This window comes from Trichomycterus rosablanca, chromosome 27 (genome assembly GCF_030014385.1).
Source record: "Trichomycterus rosablanca isolate fTriRos1 chromosome 27, fTriRos1.hap1, whole genome shotgun sequence".
Classification (NCBI taxonomy): Eukaryota; Metazoa; Chordata; class Actinopteri; order Siluriformes; family Trichomycteridae; genus Trichomycterus; species Trichomycterus rosablanca.
In genome coordinates this window covers 5,140,524-5,161,309 of record NC_086014.1, presented here as the reverse complement: position 1 = coordinate 5,161,309, position 20,786 = coordinate 5,140,524, and the positions used below count along the sequence as shown (strand labels likewise).

General features: G+C 43.7%; 1 protein-coding gene across 1 annotated transcript in view; it reads left to right on the top strand.

Moving 5' to 3' along the window:
- si:ch211-186j3.6 (neural-cadherin) overlaps positions 1–20,786 on the top strand; it is a 270,206-nt gene that overhangs the window by 85,768 nt on the left and 163,652 nt on the right. Inside the window, exons 4-6 of the mRNA XM_062989918.1 lie at positions 581–785; positions 4,695–4,806; positions 9,312–9,561. Coding sequence (XP_062845988.1) covers positions 581–785; positions 4,695–4,806; positions 9,312–9,561 — 567 coding nt within the window. The remainder of the gene's footprint in view (positions 1–580; positions 786–4,694; positions 4,807–9,311; positions 9,562–20,786) is intronic.

Below are 20,786 nucleotides of genomic sequence, written 5' to 3'. Positions count from 1 at the left end.
TCATTCACAAGTCCACATGACCTTATTGTTAGCAGAAATACCCAAAAAGATGGATTCCACATTGAACCCAAACATATGCCTACAATCCATCAGGCGTCTCTCCCTTCATTCCTTTCCGTCCTTTTATTGCGCTCACCCTCCTCATGACCTGTCAGGGACCGTAACTGATGTGCTCATGTGGGCATCAGCGTCGCCGTGGCTTGACCACTGGGTGATCAAGTCTTTCATCACCCGCCGCAATCTGTGTCCGGCGATTGGCTTAGACAATAATCTAATGAAGAAATGATGGTTGTGGGCTGCGCTCGTGCCCACAGGGCTACACTGATTAAGACTGAGCGTCCCCAGCACAGAACCGCTCCATCACTTCGCCTCCTTTTGGGTGCGTTTACTACGTTAGTGTAGTGTGAAGGGAAGAAAAACACTCATGGGGTTATGGATGTCCATTTTTAGTGGTAAAATCCATTCTCCTCTATCTGATCTACTTTGTATTGAAAGGACATGTTGATGTCCAGTCTGTTTATGAGGCAGAATGTTCACACACACTTATCTGCTTCATTACATCACTCTGTTTCCCTTCCAGCTTTCTGGTCACCCCGGCGCTGTCCTTCCAGAAACAGCCAGTCACCTACAGCTTGCTTATCAACCCCAGCAGCTTGTTCAGCATCAATCAGGAGAGCGGGGAGATCAGCCTGACCCGCAGTCTGGACTATGAGGCCGACCAGCACCGCTTCCTTCTTCTCGTAAGGGCCAGCGAGAACAAGGACGTTCTTAGCAGTGCTGCAGAGGTGAGGCCCGGCCAGGGCTTTTTATTAGCTTAATAGCCATTAATGCGCATATGCTACATGAGGGGACAAGTTCCAAAAAACATATTTGTTCCCAAAGTCTTTCAGGATGAGTGGAGGCTGTTCTAGCTGCACTGTGGGAGGTGGAGAGTGTTTAACGAATCTCAAGAGCAGGCATTAAAATCTTTTATTATTATTATTTTTAAAAAATGTGTTATTATTACTAAAAATATTGTTAATTTAATGATTAAATATTTTATTTAAATTATAATAAATTTTTGAAATTATTATTAATATATTATTATTATTATTATTATTATTATTATTGAATATTATTATTTTATTATGTAATAATACATTTTATTAATAAATATTATGTATGCATTATTATTACTAAAAATATTGTTATTGTAATTATTAAATATTTTATTACAAATATTATTATTATTAAATGTTATTATTATTAAAAAATTTGTTATTATTACTAAAAATGATAATATAGTAATGATTAAATATTTTATTTAAAATATTATTACTAAATGTTATTAATATTTAAAAAATGTATTACTATTACTAAAAATATTGTTATTGTAATGATTAAATATTTTATTTAAGGTGTTTTTTTTATTATTATTATTGTTATTTAAAATTATTCTTTTTATTACTATTAAAGACAGCAACACTTCTGTGCAGACAACATCAAAGACCTCTTCGAAAAGACCTCGCCAAGGAAAATACAAAATTACCTAACACACGTCAAACTAGAACACCTTATATAATTAAAGAAACGATGGGAGTACAAAGCCACACCACGCCCTCTACAAACGTTTTTAACCTTATATGAAACCAAAACTCAATATGCCACGTATATAGCCGTAATCGTGCTGACGTGGCAATAAATCCCAGCTACCTACCTACCTACCTTTTATTACTATTATTAATATATTATTATTAAATGTTATTATTATTTAAAAAATGTGTTATTATTACTAAAATATTATTATTGTAATTATTAAATATTTTAATACAATTATTATTATTATTATTATTAAATGTATTATTTTAAAATGTATTATTAGTACTAAAAATTTTGTTATTGTAATGATTAAATATTTTATTTAAATTATTATTATTATTATTATTATTTAAAATTATTATTATTAATATATTATTATTATTATTAAATGTTATTATTATTTAAACATGTATTATTATTACTCAAAAAATAATATTATTGTAATAATTAAATATTTTATTAAAAATATTATTATTATGAATTATTATTATTATTATTATTATCGATTTTGGACAGTCTTCACTCTTCCGACAAGTCTTTTCCTGAGATTTAGGGAACAAATGTGCCTTTTGGAATTTTTACCCATAAAGCCTAAAGAGCACTTTTGCGGGTCAGTCTCTGATGTAGGACAAAAGGGCCAGTAACTGTGAAATACACCTGACCCTAAGCTTTTTGAACATCGTATTTCAAATTCACAGACATAAACGTGAATTTGCAGCTTTGTTATTATGGCTCCAGTTCTTTAGGAAGGCTCTTTGTGAGTGTCTGTGAGAATTTGTGCCTTTATGACATTAAAATCAAATTGCTTTATTATTCTAATCATTATGGATTGAACGTAGACACTAAAGGAAACGTTGATTCCAGCACGGCTTTTTCTGAGCGTCTCTAAAAGCTTGAGTTTTCCGTAATGTAATTACGGCTCCCTTGTGTCTGTACATGTCAGCCTATTGTCATCAGCACTAAAAAACTCGGTTCTCTCCGGTGAATTCAGAACCTCTGTGCTGGGCTTTTTTGTCTTAGAGTATTCACGGTTTTCTTGAGAGCACTCATCCAGCTGAACAGTCTGGTGTTTCGCTTTATTTAATGGACTTTCCTAATGCATAGACGTTGTCTTACGATCGAAGCGCTCTAGTCTGCTGCGTTTTCTGTTCCCGATGGCTCATTTCTCTGTGAGGGTTTTTTTTTACATAGATTTTTACCCTTGAAAGTATCAGAGCTGATATTGGCCACAAATCTTAGACCTTACCTACGATAAGACTTGATCACAGAACAGAACCTGGTTTATCACCGTATTCATTTTTATAGGCACTTTCTCTGTGCAGGGTTTTAGACTTGACTTATCGGTTCTTTATGAGGCTGGAACTATAACATTATACCCATAAAATCAATATTTAACAGCTTTACGAGTCAGATGACGAATGGATTCCAAATTACCCAGCAATTCTCGTCAAATTACCCCACCTTACATAAATTCTCTCGGTCGGGCCTGTCGATAATTAGCCGAATTGCTATCTTTAAATGTCCGCTAATTAAACAGAAACGGAATTTATGCATCCTAAATGTCACTTAGCCTGTAATGAATATAAATGGCAGATTGTAATCATGCTGTTTATCCTTCCATGCCAAGTTATTGTCACTTAGCCTAAATGGATGTCTGGGATAGAGCACGGCGGTGCAGACAGTGTGAAGCCGGTGATTTAAGTCTCTCGCGATAACACAACCCTTGAGGAGGGAATCTCACTTTGAAGAGGCTGCTCTGGGATCCAGAGGTCTCTCTTAGTCTGAGGTTGTCAGCCAAGCAGACATCCATGTGGTGGGGCAAGAATAGTGGTAGGGCACTCGACTGCGAACGCCAAGAGAGGCAAGAAAAAGACTGGTATCTGGCATCAAATCTGTCCAAGTCTGTCCGTTTTATATCATGAGGGCGCATTCACCATATAGAAGCACTTTGTAGTTCTACAATTACTGACTGTAGTCCATCTGTTTCTCTACATGCTTTGTTAGCCCCCTTTCATGCTGTTCTTCAAAGGTCAGGACCACCACAGAGCAGGTATTATTTGGGTGGTGGATCATTCCCAGCACTGCAATGACACTGACATGGTGGTGGTGTGTTAGTGTGTGTTGTGCTGGTATGCTAATGGAGTTTTTAAACACCTCACTGTCCCTGCTGGACTGAGAATAGTCCACCAACCAAAAACATCCAGCCAACAGCGCCCCATGGGCAGCGTCCTATGACCTCAAAGATGACCGACTCAAACGGCAGCAATAGATGAGCGTTCGTCTCTGACTTTACATCTACAAGGTGGACCAACTAGGTAGGAGTGTCTAATAGAGTGGACAGTGAGTGGACACAGCTGTGTCTGATCCACTCATACCAGCACAACACACACTAACACACCAGCACCATGTCAGTGCAGTGCTGAGAATGATCCACCACCCAAATAATACCTGCTCTGTAGTGGTCCTGTGGGGGTCCTGACCATTGAAGAACAGCATGAAAAGGGGCTAACAAAGCATGCAGAGAAACAGATGGACTACAGTCAGTAATTGTAGAACTACAAAGTGCTTCTATGTGGTAAGTGGAGCTATATTGTAAAATGGACCGTGAGTGTAGGAACAAGGAGGTGGTTTTTAATGTGGTGGCTGAAACACCTGAACGTAATCATTAGGTTGAGAGTCCACACACTGTGTCCAGTGATTGTTCTATCTTTGAGAGAGGCTGAAATATCCAAGAGAGAGAGAACGAGCGAGAGATGACGTGTGGAAATGCAAAAATGAATCGATTTCTCACTTTCCCGCAAACACCAGCTCTGTAGTTCACAGAGTAAAAGGACAATCTGTCCAAAGTTGTTTTCCTGTGTGTGTTAAGCAATCAGAACAATTACCGCCCGATCCTCCGTCTGCGCCGCCTCGTCCCTTATCCCCAGCACAATCAAGAGCCCGAACGCCGTAACGCGTTCCCACCGCACTCGTTCCCTTCGTAAAGCATTCGGTGTCACAGATCATGTGGAACTTTTCATGAGCCTGGATACACACAGGACCGAGACCGTTAGCCTTGTCCTTTTCTCGCCTGCTCCGGCCGTAGATCATCGCGACCTCTCTCGTTTGATTAACAGGTGCGGGTCGTCATCACGGACGAGAACGACTGCGTACCGGAGTTCCTGCAGTCCATTTACAGCAAAGACGGCGTTCCGGAGACCGTCACGACAGCCACGTCTCTGCTACAAGGTAAAGATTTGGTTTATCATAGCTCGGTCATATATGCACTGATCAGCCATAACATTAAAACCATCTTCTTATCAGCTCCACTTACCATATAGGAGCACTTTGTAGTTCTACCATTACTGACTGTAGTCCATATGTTTCTCTACATACTTTTTTAGCCTGCATTCACTCTGTTCTTCAGTGGTCAGGACCCCCACAGGACCACCACAGAGCAGGTATTATTTAGGTGGTGGATCATTCTCAGCACTACACTGACACTGACATGGTGGTGGTGTGTTAGTGTGCGTTGTGCTGGTATGAGTGGATAAGACACAGCACATACTGTCACTGCTGGACTGAGTATAGTCCACCAACCAAAAATATATCCCCATGGGCAGCGTCCTGTGACTGATCACAGGTCTAGAAGATGACCGACTCAACCAGCAGCAATAGATGAGCGATCGTCTCTGACTTTACATCTACAAGGTGGACCAACTAGGTAGGAGTGTCTAATAGAGTGGACAGTGAGTGGACACGGCTGTGTTTGATCCACTCATACCAGCACGACACACACTAACACACCACCACCATCAGTGGTCAGTGTCAGTGCAGTGCTGAGAATGATCCACCACCTAAATAATACCTGCTCTGTAGTGGTCCTGTGAGAGTCCTGACCATTGAAGAACAGCATGAAAGGGGGCTAACAAAGTATGTAGGGAAACAGATGGACTACAGTCAGTAATTGTAGAACTACAAAGTGCTTCTATGTGGTAAGTGGAGCTGATAAAGTGGACAGTGAGTGTAGAAATAAGAAGGTGGTATAGTGCAGTTCTGTAGACGCTCTGACCCACTCGTCTAGTCATCACAATCTTTACGGTTGCATCATATATCCCACCCACTAACAGGTGCCGTGATGAGGAGATAATCAGTGTTATTCCTTTCACCTGTCAGTGGTTATAATGTTATGTTTGATCGGTGTGTGTGTATATAATTTCCACAGTTTTGAAAGCATTTTCAAGGCTCCTCCTGGCTGAATTGTGGGTTGCACTTTGGCGCGTATTCAGATAAGTGGATTTCTAAAACACAGTGGCGGACGTGCGCCCGAGGCGATGAGAATCCTGAGAGCAGCTTGATAGCCGGTCGTGAAGAGGTAGGCAGATGAAGCGAGGAGCGAGAACAGGGTAATCACAGGGCCTCGGCTGCTGGCACGCAGGCTCCCGTCCTTAATAGGAACAGAGAGGCCGTTCGGAGACGGCGAGCCAAAACAAAAGCCGGGGAACCCAAAGACGACGCGGTGCGCAGAGTGAAGTGGATCGCGCGGACGGGCGGAGATTATCCAAGAGACTGCCGGCTGGTTGGAGGACGGTGAAGCCGCGAAGATGTACGGCAGGTGGTCCTGGCTGTGCTCAGCAGGTGCGGCTTAGTGGGTGCGAGAGCCTCCTGAAGATTATCCGCTGAGAGCGAATCGTACCGCCAGTATCTATTAAACACAGCGAGCAACAGAAGTCGCTTTACTTTGAAGTTATTACTCAAACATCTGTAATGAACCAGAGGGAAACGGCAAATAAAAGCAGCGGCATCAAGTATTAGATCTTGGGGCGCTAGCAGATCAGAGCTGACATCTGAAATTGATGGCTGGGCGCCCATACGGACAACGATTGGCTCGTCCGTCAGGTTGGATGTCAAAGGAGATTCTAATCATAACCTTTGTTGGCTGATCAATGAGTCTCGCACAGAGACGGGGGATAATAGGGATCAGTGCGTGACTCTCTGTACCTCATACAGGTCTCCATGTGAACCCACCTTGATCAGGTGTCCACCCTGGTAACACAAACAATACAATCTGGTCCCACTGTGGTTTACAAAATGTAACACAAGGGGGTGATAAAACTGTTAAAATGCATTTATTTAATTACTCACTCACTGTCTTAATCGCTTATCCAATTAGGGCTGCGCGGGGGGGGGGGTTTGCTGTAGCCTAACCCAGCTTATCAATGGGCGCAAGGCACACAGTAACACTCCACTTACCATGTAGAAGCACTTCGTAGTTCTACAATTACTGACTGTAGTCCATCTGTTTCTCTGCATGCTTTGTTAGCCCCCTTTTATGCTATTCTTCAATGGTCAGGACCCCCACAGGACCACCACAGAGTAGGTATTATTTGGGTGTGGGTGGTGGGTCAGTTTTTAAACACTTCACTGTGTCACTGCTGGACTGAGAATAGTCCACCAACCGAAAAACATCCAGCCAACAGCGCAACGTGGCCACTGATGAAGGTCTAGAGGATGACCAACTCAAACAGCAGCAATAGATGAGCGATCGTCTCTGACTTTACATCTACAAGGTGGACCAACTAGGTAGGCGTGTCTACTAGATGCAGCGGCATGTTTATGACTGTTGTGTGAAAATTTTACGCAGGGTTTGTTTTAAAATAGTCCATTTGGACCGATCGGAACTGAAATTGCTTGAATGAACAGGCTTAAATTCTATATCTAAATTCTATGCTGCTTTTGTACCAAATTACCTGTTTGGAATCGCCCCCGTCCCAACTTTTTTTTGAAATGTGTTGCAGGCCTGACATGCAGGAATGGAGGTTTATTAACAAATGAAATGAATTTGAGCAATCAAATAGAAGTCATATTTGCATTTCCATGCTGTCCCAACTTTTTCTGATTTAGAGTTGCAATACGGACGTCTTCGCTTCGCGTTCTCGCTCGCATCGCGTCCGCTTCATGATAAAGGTTTCGGCTCGGACGAACTGCCCTCGTCCCAACTGTTTTTGGAATGTGTTGCAGGCCTGAGTCACATGCAGGATTTGGATGTTTATTAACAAATGAAATGAAGTTGAGCAATCAAATAAAAGTCATATTTGGATTTCCATACTGTCCCAACTTGTTCTGATTTGGAGCTGCAATACGGACGTCTTCGCTTCGCTTCGCGCTCTCGCTCGCATCGCATCTGCGTCATGATAAAAGTTTTAGCTTGCACAGATGAGCTCGAGCCGATCGTTTCTGCTGAGCTGCTGCGTTTAACGACGGCCGTTAACATCCAACCTTTTATGTCGCGAATCTGTAACTAAAGCAGATTTCAGAAGCACGTCGTTAATCAAACGACGTACAGCGGGAACGCTCGGACCGGTAGTGCAGAATCAGGGAAATTCTGAAGCCTCTTAGGCGTCTTGATCAGATTCTGACTGATTCCGAGTGGTATACAAAACACGTCCGATGCCTCCTCGCGTTCTGCTATAGCTGTCAAATGCAATGAAGCTGATAGCTCGGGATCTTTTGATTGCCTGTCAGATTCACTTTGTGATAATTGGATCCTACCTAAACAGATCAGATAAAGTGCAGACAGCCGATCTGCTTTCACAAGGAAGACAAAATATACCTGATTGTGGTGCTTTCTTCTCTTTGCTTATATCTCTTTCTTTGTTCTCTGAAAGGTGTAACAGTCCCGTATAACTTACCATATAGAAGCACTTTGTGGTTCTACAATTACTGACTGTAGTCCATCTGTTTCTCTGCATGCTTTGTTAGCCCCCTTTCATGCTGTTTTTTAATGGTCAGGACCCCCCACGGGATCACTACATGTAGAGCAGGTATTATTTAGGTCATGAATCATTCTCTGCACTGACACTGACACTGACATGGTGGTGGTGTGTTAGTGTGCGTTGTGCTGGTATGAGTGGATTAAATACCGTGTCCACTCACTGTCCACTCTATTAGACACTCCTACCTAGTCGGTCCACCTCGTAGATGTAAAGTCAGAGACGATCGCTCATCAATTGCTGCTGTTTGAGTCGGTCATCTTCTAGACCTTAATCAATGGACACAGGACGCTGCCCACCTGGGCGCCGTTGGCTGGATATATTTTTTGGATGGTGGACTATTCTCAGTCCAGCAGTGACAGTGAGGTATTTACTTATTCACAGATTGTCACTGCAGTGCTGAGAATGATCCACCACCTAAATAATACCTGCTCTGTAGTGGTCCTGTGGGGTTCCTGACCATTGAAGAACAGCATGAAACAGATGGACTACAGTCAGTAATTGTAGAACTACAAAGTGCTCCTATATGGTAAGTGGAGCTGTGTGTAGAAACAAGGAGGTGGTTTATGTTAAGTTATGGCTGATTGGTGTTTATTTCTATATACGGTATATATGTCTTTGGTCATGTCTTTTGATAGATACTGACCACTGCAGACCGGGAACACCCCACAAGAGCCGCAGTTTTGGAGATGCTCTGATCTGACCCAGTCGTCTAGCCATCACAATTTGGTTCTTGTCAAACTCGCTCTAAAATGTTCACTTGCTGCCTAATATACCCCACCCACTAACAGGTGCCGTGATGAAGAGATAATCAGTGTTATTCACTTCACCTGTCAGTGGTCATAATGTTATGCCTGGTCGGTGTATGTAAAATGCGGTCAAAGGAGAGAGTCAGTTTAACGCTGAAGCATCGGGTGTTGCATGATTTGCTGTAATAAACATCTGATCACATTGTTTCTCATTTCTCTCTCCGTGCTACAGTGTCAGCCAGCGACTGTGACTCGGACCAGAACGCCGACATCACCTACTACACCCTGAGCTCGGATTTCATCATTTCTCCGCACGGCACCATCTTCCCAGCCGGCCCCCTGGATTACGAGCGGCCCAACCACCTGTACGAGTTCGTGGTGATGGCCGTGGATAAGGGCGAGGTGCCGCGGACGGGTACGGCCACGGTACGGCTACGCATGGCCAACGTCAACGACGAGCCGCCCGAGTTCTCCATGCCAGTGTGAGTGCATTCATTCGTTCATTCATTGTCTGGGGTACAGTTTACTGGGCGTAAGGCAGGAAACACCCAGAAGGGTCGCTAGTCCATTACAGGGCAAACACACACACACACACACACACACACACACACACAGACACACACCTATGGGGACTATAGTATCCCTAATTAACCAAACTGCATGTCTTTGTACTGTGGGGGGAAACACACACACACACACATCCATACATATCCATACACACACACACACACACACATGCAAACCCCACACATGCATACACACCAATGCACATCCACATACATGCACACACATTCGCGCACACACACACACACACACACATGCACATATACAGATACACACACATATGCAAACCCCACACACATGCACATACACACATGCACATACACACACATACTGTACATACATACACATGCAAACCTCACACTTACACACACACACATACACACACGTGCACATATACAGATACACACACATATGCAAACCCCACACCCATGCACATACACACATGCACATACATACACATACATACATACACATGCAAACCTCACACTTACACACACATGCATTTTCACACATACTGTACATACACACCAATGCACATCCACATACATGCACACACATTCTCACACACACATGCACATATACAGATACACACACATATGCAAACCCCACACCCATGCACACACATTCTCACACACATACACACACACATGCACATATACAGATACACACACATATGCAAACCCCACACCCATGCACATACACACATGCACATAGACACACATACATACATACACATGCAAACCTCACACTTAGACACACATGCATTTCCACACATACTGTACATAAACACCAATGCACATACACACACACACACACACAAACCCCACACATACATACACACACACACACACGCAAACCTCACACACACAGACACACACACACACAGACACACACCTATGAGGACTATAGTATCCCTAATTACCCAAACTGCATGTCTTTGTACTGTGGGAGGAAACCGGAGCACCCAGAGGAAACCCACACATACACACACATGCACATCCAAATGCGTACATACACACACACACATGCAAACCTCACACATACATACACACACACACGTGCATATCCACACATATATATATATATACACACACAGATGCACATCCACACATATACACACACACGCAAACCCTACACATACAAACATATACACACACGCACAACCATACATAGACACGCACATGCAAACCCTTTACACACACACACACGCAAACCCCACATGTATACACACACACACACACATCCATACATATACACACACATACATATCCATACATACACACACATGCAAACCCCACACAAACAAATCCTACACATACACACACACACATGCACATGCCAACCCCACACTCCATCTGGGATTCTAACCTGGCATCTTCTTGCTGTGAGGTGATAGTGCTACCCACCGAGCCTCTGTGTCACCCACATTCAATCATTAGCAGCTTTTATGTCTTAGAGCAGCACATTAATATATTACTGCCAATACAGACTGGAAATGTTAGTGAACCCTGTATTACTTACTGGTTGAAGGGTTACTCCTAAATTTCCCAGTAATTTAATTTAAGTATTAAAATCTACCCAATTTCGACATCCTTATATTCACCTGTTTTGTGGCTCTATCCTATCACGCGGACGCCATCTCCCCAGAGACGCGCCGCGACCGGCTAAATGCAACTTAATGAGCTGTATCTCGCACGCTGTCATTCAGCGGCCTACACGCTCAGATCAGGACGCCTCCCACCCCCTTCCATCCACTATTAAGAGCAACACAAGATCGATACTAATGACGGGAATGCTATTCATCACAGCTCCAGCGAGGGCTTTAAGGATGCAAGTCGGTACCAATTGATGGCGCCTCTTTTACCATGCATCACTTTGGCACGGGTGAACTAATTTTCCTTTAATCTTGTCTTTACTGTTTCATAAATACAGACATAACTCACAAGCCTGCGTCGTCTCTGACCTCCAGCTTCAGCTTTTCATCATCTGCGGTGTATGTTTGTCATGTTGGTGCTTGGTCTGTGTCCACTCTGTGATAGATTTGTCGTAGCGTGCTAAACTGTGTTCTGCTGTATTTCCCTCCAGCTGAGAGAACCCATGGTCATTGGCTTTACTAATTGGTCAATTTTCTGGCAGCAGGCTCAGTGAAGCAACGAGGCAATAGGTCGGGTTTAGTCTACCATACTTTCTAGCTAGGGATGGAATAGTGTGAGGGATAGTGTTAGTGTGAGTGTGTGTGTGTGTGTGTGGGGGGGGGGGTCCACATTAGATATACATCGATCAGCCATAACATCAAAACCACCTCCTTGTTTCTACACTCACTGTCCATTTGATCCCATATAGAAGAACTTTGTAGTTCTACAATTACTGACTGTAGTCCATCTATTTCTCTGCATGCTTTGTTAGCCCCCTTTCATGCTGTTCTTTAATGGTCAGGGCCCCCACAGGACCTCCACAAAGCAGGTATTATTCGGGGACTGCAGTGACACTGACATGGTCGAGGTGTGTTGGTGTGTGTTGTGCTGGTATGGTTTTTAAACACCTCACCGTCACTGCTGGATTGAGAATAGTCCACCAACCAGCCAACCAAATACCCAGCCAACAGCGCCCCATGGGCAGCGTCCTGTGACCACTGATGAATATCTAACAGATGACCGACTCAAACAGCAGCAATAGATGAGCGATCGTCTCTGACTTTACATCTACAAGGTGGACCGACTAGGTAGGAGTGTCTAATAGAGTGGACAGTGAGTGGACAAGGACTGTGTCTGATCCACTCATACCAGCACAACACACACTAACACACCACCACCATGTCAGTGCAGAGCTGAGAATGATCCACCACCTAAGTAATACCTGCTCTGTAGTGGTCCTGTGGGGGTCCTGACCATTGAAGAACAGGGTGAAAGCAGGCTAAAAAAGCATGTAGAGAAACAGATGGACTACAGTCAGTAATTGTAGAGCTACAAAGTGCTAAGTGGTAAGTGGAGCTGATAAAATGGACACAATGGCTGATCGATGTAGTAATGTAATCTGTGTAATAATGGTGTCACTACTGTCCCTAACACGTCCAACCTGGCTCACCCCTCTTGCCCAGTTCTTATCCTTCTCTCGCTTGTTTTTTAGCCAAGCATGTCCATGTCTGGACAGTAATTGACTAGTTTGTCTCTTCTGTTTATTCCATTTGACCAGACTAATTTGCAGTTACAGGACTCCACGGCTTCTCAGCAATCACCAAAAATGAGTCTTGTCACTCATGCCGACGCGTCTCCGCGGTACATCATTAGCGGAGCTTCTCGCCCGAGCCGGGTGGAGCAGAGTCACGGAGAGCGAGCGAGCGATATTTAAAGACGGGATGGGTTGTAACGGTTCGTTGACACGTACGAGACCCAGAAAGCACAGTAATAAGCGTAATAAGGCGGTCAGTCTGCAGACTTGTTATTATTTTCTGGGATCTTTTTTAAATCTATCATTAGTGGAGTAGAGTGCATGGAGAAGCTGTTAGACGAGGCAGGGTAGCGGTTGGCGTTGAGTGCATTTGTTTAACTGTTTAACAGATAGCTGGCCAGCAGCGAGGAGCTGAGTAGGAGTCGCGGTTAATAAGGCTGATGACTGGAATAATAATCAAACCTGGAACATCATCAGAGTGTAAATTAGCAAACCGTATTACATGTGAACGTATTAGATAGAGTAAATTGCCTTTATTTGTCTTTTATATATATATATACAGGGGTTGGACAATGAAACTGAAACACCTGGTTAGATTAGACCACAATAATTTATTAGTATGGTGTAGGGCCTCCTTTTGCTGCCAATACAGCGTCAATTAGTCTTGGAAATGACATATACAAGTCCTGCACAGTGGTCAGAGGGATTTTAAGCCATATTTCTTGCAGGATAGTGGCCAGGTCACTACGTAATGCTGGTGGAGGAAAACGTTTCCTGACTCGCTTCTCCAAAACACCCCAAAGTGGCTCAATAATATTTAGATCTGGTGACTGTGCAGGCCATGTGAGATGGTCACAGATGCGCCAGCAAGACGTGCACCAACAATTTGTCCTCTTTTGAACTGTCCTCTTTTTGGTATGTCACCCATAATGTTGTGTGCATTGCAATATTTTGAGCAAAACTGTGCTCTTACCCTGCTAATTGAACCTTCACACTCTGCTCTTACTGGTGCAATGTGCAATTAATGAGGATTGGCCACCAGACTGGTCCAATTTAGCCATGAAACCTCCCACACTAAAATGACAGGTGTTTCAGTTTCATTGTCCAACCCCTGTATATATATATATATATATATATACAGTGTATCACAAAAGTGAGTACACCCCTCACATTTCTGCAGATATTTAAGTATATCTTTTCATGGGACAACACTGACAAAATGACACTTTGACACAATGAAAAGTAGTCTGTGTGCAGCTTATATAACAGTGTAAATTTATTCTTCCCTCAAAATAACTCAATATACAGCCATTAATGTCTAAACCACCGGCAACAACAGTGAGTACACCCCTTAGTGAAAGTTCCTAAAGTGTCAATATTTTGTGTGGCCACCATTATTTCCCAGAACTGCCTTAACTCTCCTGGGCATGGAGTTTACCAGAGCTTCACAGGTTGCCACTGGAATGCTTTTCCACTCCTCCATGACGACATCACGGAGCTGGCGGATATTCGAGACTTTGCGCTCCTCCACCTTCCGCTTGAGGATGCCCCAAAGATGTTCTATTGGGTTTAGGTCTGGAGACATGCTTGGCCAGTCCATCACCTTTACCCTCAGCCTCTTCAATAAAGCAGTGGTCGTCTTAGAGGTGTGTTTGGGGTCATTATCATGCTGGAACACTGCCCTGCGACCCAGTTTCCGGAGGGAGGGGATCATGCTCTGCTCAGTATTTCACAGTACATATTGGAGTTCATGTGTCCCTCAATGAAATGTAACTCCCCAACACCTGCTGCACTCATGCAGCCCCAGACCATGGCATTCCCACCACCATGCTTGACTGTAGGCATGACACACTTATCTTTGTACTCCTCACCTGATTGCCGCCACACATGCTTGAGACCATCTGAACCAAACAAATTAATCTTGGTCTCATCAGACCATAGGACATGGTTCCAGTAATCCATGTCCTTTGTTGACATGTCTTCAGCAAACTGTTTGCGGGCTTTCTTGTGTAGAGACTTCAGAAGAGGCTTCCTTCTGGGGTGACAGCCATGCAGACCAATTTGATGTAGTGTGCGGCGTATGGTCTGAGCACTGACAGGCTGACCCCCCACCTTTTCAATCTCTGCAGCAATGCTGACAGCACTCCTGCGCCTATCTTTCAAAGACAGCAGTTGGATGTGACGCTGAGCACGTGCACTCAGCTTCTTTGGACGACCAACGCAAGGTCTATTCTGAGTGGACCCTGCTCTTTTAAAACGCTGGATGATCTTGGCCACTGTGCTGCAGCTCAGTTTCAGGGTGTTGGCAATCTTCTTGTAGCCTTGGCCATCTTCATGTAGCGCAACAATTCGTCTTTTAAGATCCTCAGAGAGTTCTTTGCCATGAGGTGCCATGTTGGAACTTTCAGTGACCAGTATGAGAGAGTGTGAGAGCTGTACTACTAAATTGAACACACCTGCTCCCTATGCACACCTGAGACCTAGTAACACTAACAAATCACATGACATTTTGGAGGGAAAATGACAAGCAGTGCTCAATTTGGACATTTAGGGGTGTAGTCTCTTAGGGGTGTACTCACTTTTGTTGCCGGTGGTTTAGACATTAATGGCTGTATATTGAGTTATTTTGAGGGAAGAATAAATTTACACTGTTATATAAGCTGCACACAGACTACTTTTCATTGTGTCAAAGTGTCATTTTGTCAGTGTTGTCCCATGAAAAGATATACTTAAATATCTGCAGAAATGTGAGGGGTGTACTCACTTTTGTGATACACTGTATATATACACTGACTATGCATAACATTATGACCACTGACAGGTGCAGTGAATAACACTGATTATCTCTTCATCACGTCACCTGTTAGTGGGTGGGATATATTAGGCTGTAGGTTTCACAGTGCCAAATTGTGTTTCCGGTCTGCAGTGGTCAGTATCTATCAAAAGTGGTCCAAGGAAGGAACAGTGGTAAACCGGCGACAGGGTCATGGGCGGCCAAAGCTCATTGATGCACGTGGGGAGCGAAGGCTGGCCCGTGTGGTCCGATCCAACAGACGAGCTACTGTTCTGGTAGAAAGGTATCAGAATACACAGTGCATCGCAGTTTGACTTGGCCTTCAGATTCCCCAGATCTCAATCCAATCGAGCATCTGTGGGACGTGCTGGACAAACAAGTCCGATCCATGGAGGCCCCACCTCACAACTTAGAGGAGTTAAATCTACAGGATCTGCTGCTAACATCCTGGTGCCAGATACCACAGCACACTGGCAGGGGTCTAGTGGAGTCCATGCCTCGACGGGTCAGGGCTGTTTGGTGCAAAAGTGGCATATCTCAGCTTGTTTGGAAGCTGGGGTCAGAGCGGATGGATGGATGGATGGGTGAATATCATAAAGGATGGATGGATGTGATAATGGATGGATGGATGAATGGATGAATGTGAACATCCTAAAAGAGTGGTGACTGTTATACCTGCAAAGAGGGGAAGAGACTCGATATAAAAGCTTGTTGTTTTTAGAATGATTCATTGGCTAGTCATAGGAAAACACAGACGTCAAGGTGGCACAAGATCAATAAGGTCCTGCTCGACGGGTGCGTAGTGAAAACAACACAGCGGGGACCTGACGTCCCCCTCGGTGCATTTATAACCCGCACGAGTGAAGGATCTCCGGCCTCCGAGCCCGATGACAGATTGCGACTGGCGGGTGTCACCTGTGCGAAGGTTGTCGGCGTGCACCGACGTGACGTCTGGGCAAAAACAAGACGCAGCGCTCTCATGAAACACCTGTCAGCTTTCACACAGCTATTAACCATTAGCTATCCGTCAGAGCCGAATCGCTCAGAACGACGGGTTCTTCAGCGCGCCGTCTCCTCTGATCGCTATCTTCTCATCACTTCAAAACTTCCATCCCTTGTCATTCATTTACGTTTCATCTCCTGCTGAGACCTTCATCCGTCTCATTCTGGCTGTCGCTTCATCTTAAAAGTCACAGTTACTTTTGCGGTCGTTTTTCAAGGTTAGTATGAGAGATTGCAGGAGAAATTTCAGCGTCCAGGACTGTCTGTAGACACGACTTCATCAAATTTGTTGCTATTTTCCCAGTCCAAATCCGGTGAAATATTGACATTAAATATATTAAATCTGCAAGTAGCAATACTGCAAGCGTAAGGATTTGAGCAAGGAAGGAACAGTGGTAAACCGGCAACAGGGTCATGGGCGGCCAAGGCTCATTGATGCATGTGGGGAGCGAAGGCTGACCCGTGTGGTTTGATCCAACAGACGAGCTACTGTAGCTCAGATTGCTGAAGAAGTTAATGCTGGTTCTGATAGAAAGGTGTCAGGATACACAGCGCATCGCAGTTTGTTGCATATTGGGCTGCATAGCCGCAGCTGAGCCAACAATGGGCACGTGAGCATCAGAACTGGACCAATGGACGAAGGTGGCCTGGTCTGATGAATCACGTTTTCTTTTACATCATGTGCATGTGTGTTGCTTACCTAGGGAACACATGGCACCAGGATGCACTATGGGAAGAAGGCAAGCCGGTGAAGGCAGTGTGATGCTGTGGGTAATGTTCTGCTGGGAAACCTTGGGTCCTGCCATCCATGTGGACGTTACTTTGACACGTCCCACCTACCTAAGCATTGTTGCAGACCATGTACATCCATTCATGGAGACGGTGACAAAGCAAGAATGCTTCAGGAATGGTTTGAGGAGCACAACGACGAGTTTGAAGTGTTGACTTGGCCTCTTAATTCAATCGAGGATCTGTGGGATGTTCTGGACAAACAAGTCCGATCCATGGAGGCCCCACCTCACAACTCAGAGGAGTTAAATCTACAGGATCTGCTGCTAGCATCTTGGTACCAGATACCACAGCACACCTAAAGAAAGGCAAAGAAATACAAAGAAAGTAGAGTTATCCTCTAAGTTTTAGTTCTCTTTGCTTGGCGTCAGGAAGCGTTTGCTAGATTTATCCATGTTGGAGGAAGCGTGCACCAGTCTGAGACCCTTCACAGTCCGAGTGGGTGTAAAACATGAAGCAGAGAAATCGCAGTAGCTAACTGGAAATGAATAAATTGGTAGAAAAGGCAGAAATGTCAGAATAAAAAAAAGCAAAAAGACAGAAAATGGAATCCTCGCTTTTCCTTCCCCGCTTTGCTAAGTGCAGGGTTCTGCCTGCAGTCCATCACAGCCTCATCTGCACTTGACCTTTATCAAATATGATGGACCATTACGCTCCACCTCAGATGAAGAAGGAATGCTTTCAGTTCTGTTCAATACAACACGTCTGTCTTATTGAGAGCTGCCAATGCTGGAGAAATGAACACTTAAGGGCTGAATGAGGACAAATATAAGAGCAGCGTACAGTTTAGGGAATATGAAGGACGGGAAGCTAGGCTTGGTAGAAAGTGTGATGTAGTTCGATGTACATATTTCATGCAACACATTCCAAAAAACGTTGGCACAGTAAAGTGTTACCGCTTTGTAATGTTGCCATTCCTTTTCACCACACTTGAAAGACGTTTTGGCACAGAGGATACCAAGTGATTTAGTGTTTTGGGTTTTATTTCTCCACACATTCTCTATTGGGGACAGGTCAGGACTGCAGGCAGGCCAGTCAAGTACCCGTACCCTCTTCTTCCGCAGCCGTTCCTTTGTAGTGTGTAGCATGTGGACGTCCCTGGAAAAGATGACGTCTTGAAGGCAGCACATGTTGATCTAAGATCTTGATGTACTTTTCTGCATTAATGCTGCATCACAGAAGTTTAAATTACCTTTCCCAAGGGCACTGACACAGCCTCATACCATGACACACCCTGGCTTTTGGACTTGTTTTTGGACCTAATAACAGCCTGGATGGTCCTTTTCGTCTGGAATGCTGATTCATCTGAACACAATACACGTTTCCACTGTGTGATGGTCCATCCTAGGTGCCTCCGAGCCCAGAGAAGTGGACGCCGCTTTTGGACATGGTTAACATAAGGCTTCTTGCACAGTAGAGTTGTAAGTGGCATTTATGCATGTAACTATGTATTGTAGTGCTTGACAAAGGTTTGCCAAAGTAATCCCTCACCCATTTGGTTATATCAATCATTTTCTCACATATTTGTGGACAATCTGGAGATCCTCTGGATATCTTTGCTCATCAAAGACTCAGCCTTTCCTGGATGTTTGGAATCACATCATTATTTAGTTTTTTCGCCTCATTACTAGCCCTAAATTGCCCCTGTCCCAACTTTTTTTGGAATGTGTTGCAGGGCTGAAATGCCGGACTGGAGGTATATTAACAAATAAATTGAAGTTGGCCAGACAAAACATGAAACATCTCAGGTTCAAACTGAGTTTTAGGTTGCATTTCTTTATGCAGCGGCGGACCGTGTTACTCGACAACAGTTTTCAGAAGTACGCCCAATCTCACGTGGTCATATTTATGACTGTTTTATGCAGGTTAGTCCATTTGGAACAATTGGAATTTAAATTGCTTAAAAAACTCCGGTCTTTTAATCTCTCTTGAATGAACAGGCTTAAATTCGATGTCTCACAGACGTATCTTATGGAAAGTGTCCCCTGAAGAATAGAGGCTGTTATAGCTGTAAGAGCTCTTTATATTAATGTCCGTTGTTTGCGTATGGGATTTGGTCGTATCTTTATAAATAGATGAGACTTAAATAGTCCCAATTCTCAGAGGACTAAAAGTAATAATAAAGTTTGTTTGTTGGGTTGCCAGTTTGTGACACTGCATTATTTTATACACGAAACAAAAGAGTTATGACAGTATTTAATTAGTTTTTATTAGAATTTAATTCTGATGAAAAAAAGAAGATAAATTGACTGAGCATCTGTACTGTTTATACAGACATTCTTGTTTTTTATTACAACCCCAAATCAGAAAAAGTTGGGACAGTATGGAAAATGCAAATAAAATAATAATGCAGTGTTCCTTACATTTACTTTGACTTTTATTTGATTGCAGACAGTCTGAACCTGAGATATTTCATCATTATTAATAAACGTCCATTCCTGCATTTCAGGCCTGCAACACATTCCAAAAAAAGTTGGGATGAGGCAATTTAGGGCTAGTAATGAGGTGAAAAATCTAAATGATGATGTGATTCCAAGACAGGTGATTGTACTCATGGTTTGGTACAAAAGCAGCATCCAGGAAAGGCTGAGTCCTTTATGAGCAAAGATGATCAGAGGATTTTCTCAAAGAGAGATTGGAAGGCATTTGCATATTTCTCCCTCTACAGTGCATAATATTATCAATCCCTCAGACGGCACTGCATCAAGAACTGCCACTCAACAATAGCTGATATAACCACATGGGCAAGAGATTACTTTGGCAACCCTTTGTCAAGCACTACAATATGGAGCCTTATGGTCAATAGAAGCCTTATGTTAACAATGTCCAGAAGCTGCGTCAACTTCTCTGGGCTCGGAGGCATCTAGGATGGACCATCACACAGTGGAAACGTGTATTGTGGTCAGATGAATCAGCATTCCAGGTGTTTCCAGACTGTTATTAGGAACAAGTCCAAAAGCCAGGGTGTGTCATGGTATGGGGCTGTTATTATTTAGTGCCCTTGATAAAGGTAATTTACACTTCTGTGATGGCAGCATTAATGCAGAAAAGTACATTGAGATCTTAGAGCAACATAAGCTGCCTTCAGGAGGTCATCTTTTCCAGGGAATGCCGCACACATTACAAAGTCATGGCTGCGGAGGAAGAGGGTACAGGTAATGGACTGGCCTGCCTGCAGTCCTGATCTGTCCCCAATAGAGAACGTGTGGAGAATTTTGAAACGAAAAATGCAACAACGACGACCCCGTACTGTTGCACATGTTAAGACGTGTTTGCAGGAAGAATGGGACAAAGTAAAAGCTGAAACACTAAATCACTTGGTATCCTCAGTGCCCAACTTTTTTTGGAATGTGTTGCAGGTCTGAAATGCAGGAATGGATGTTTATTAAT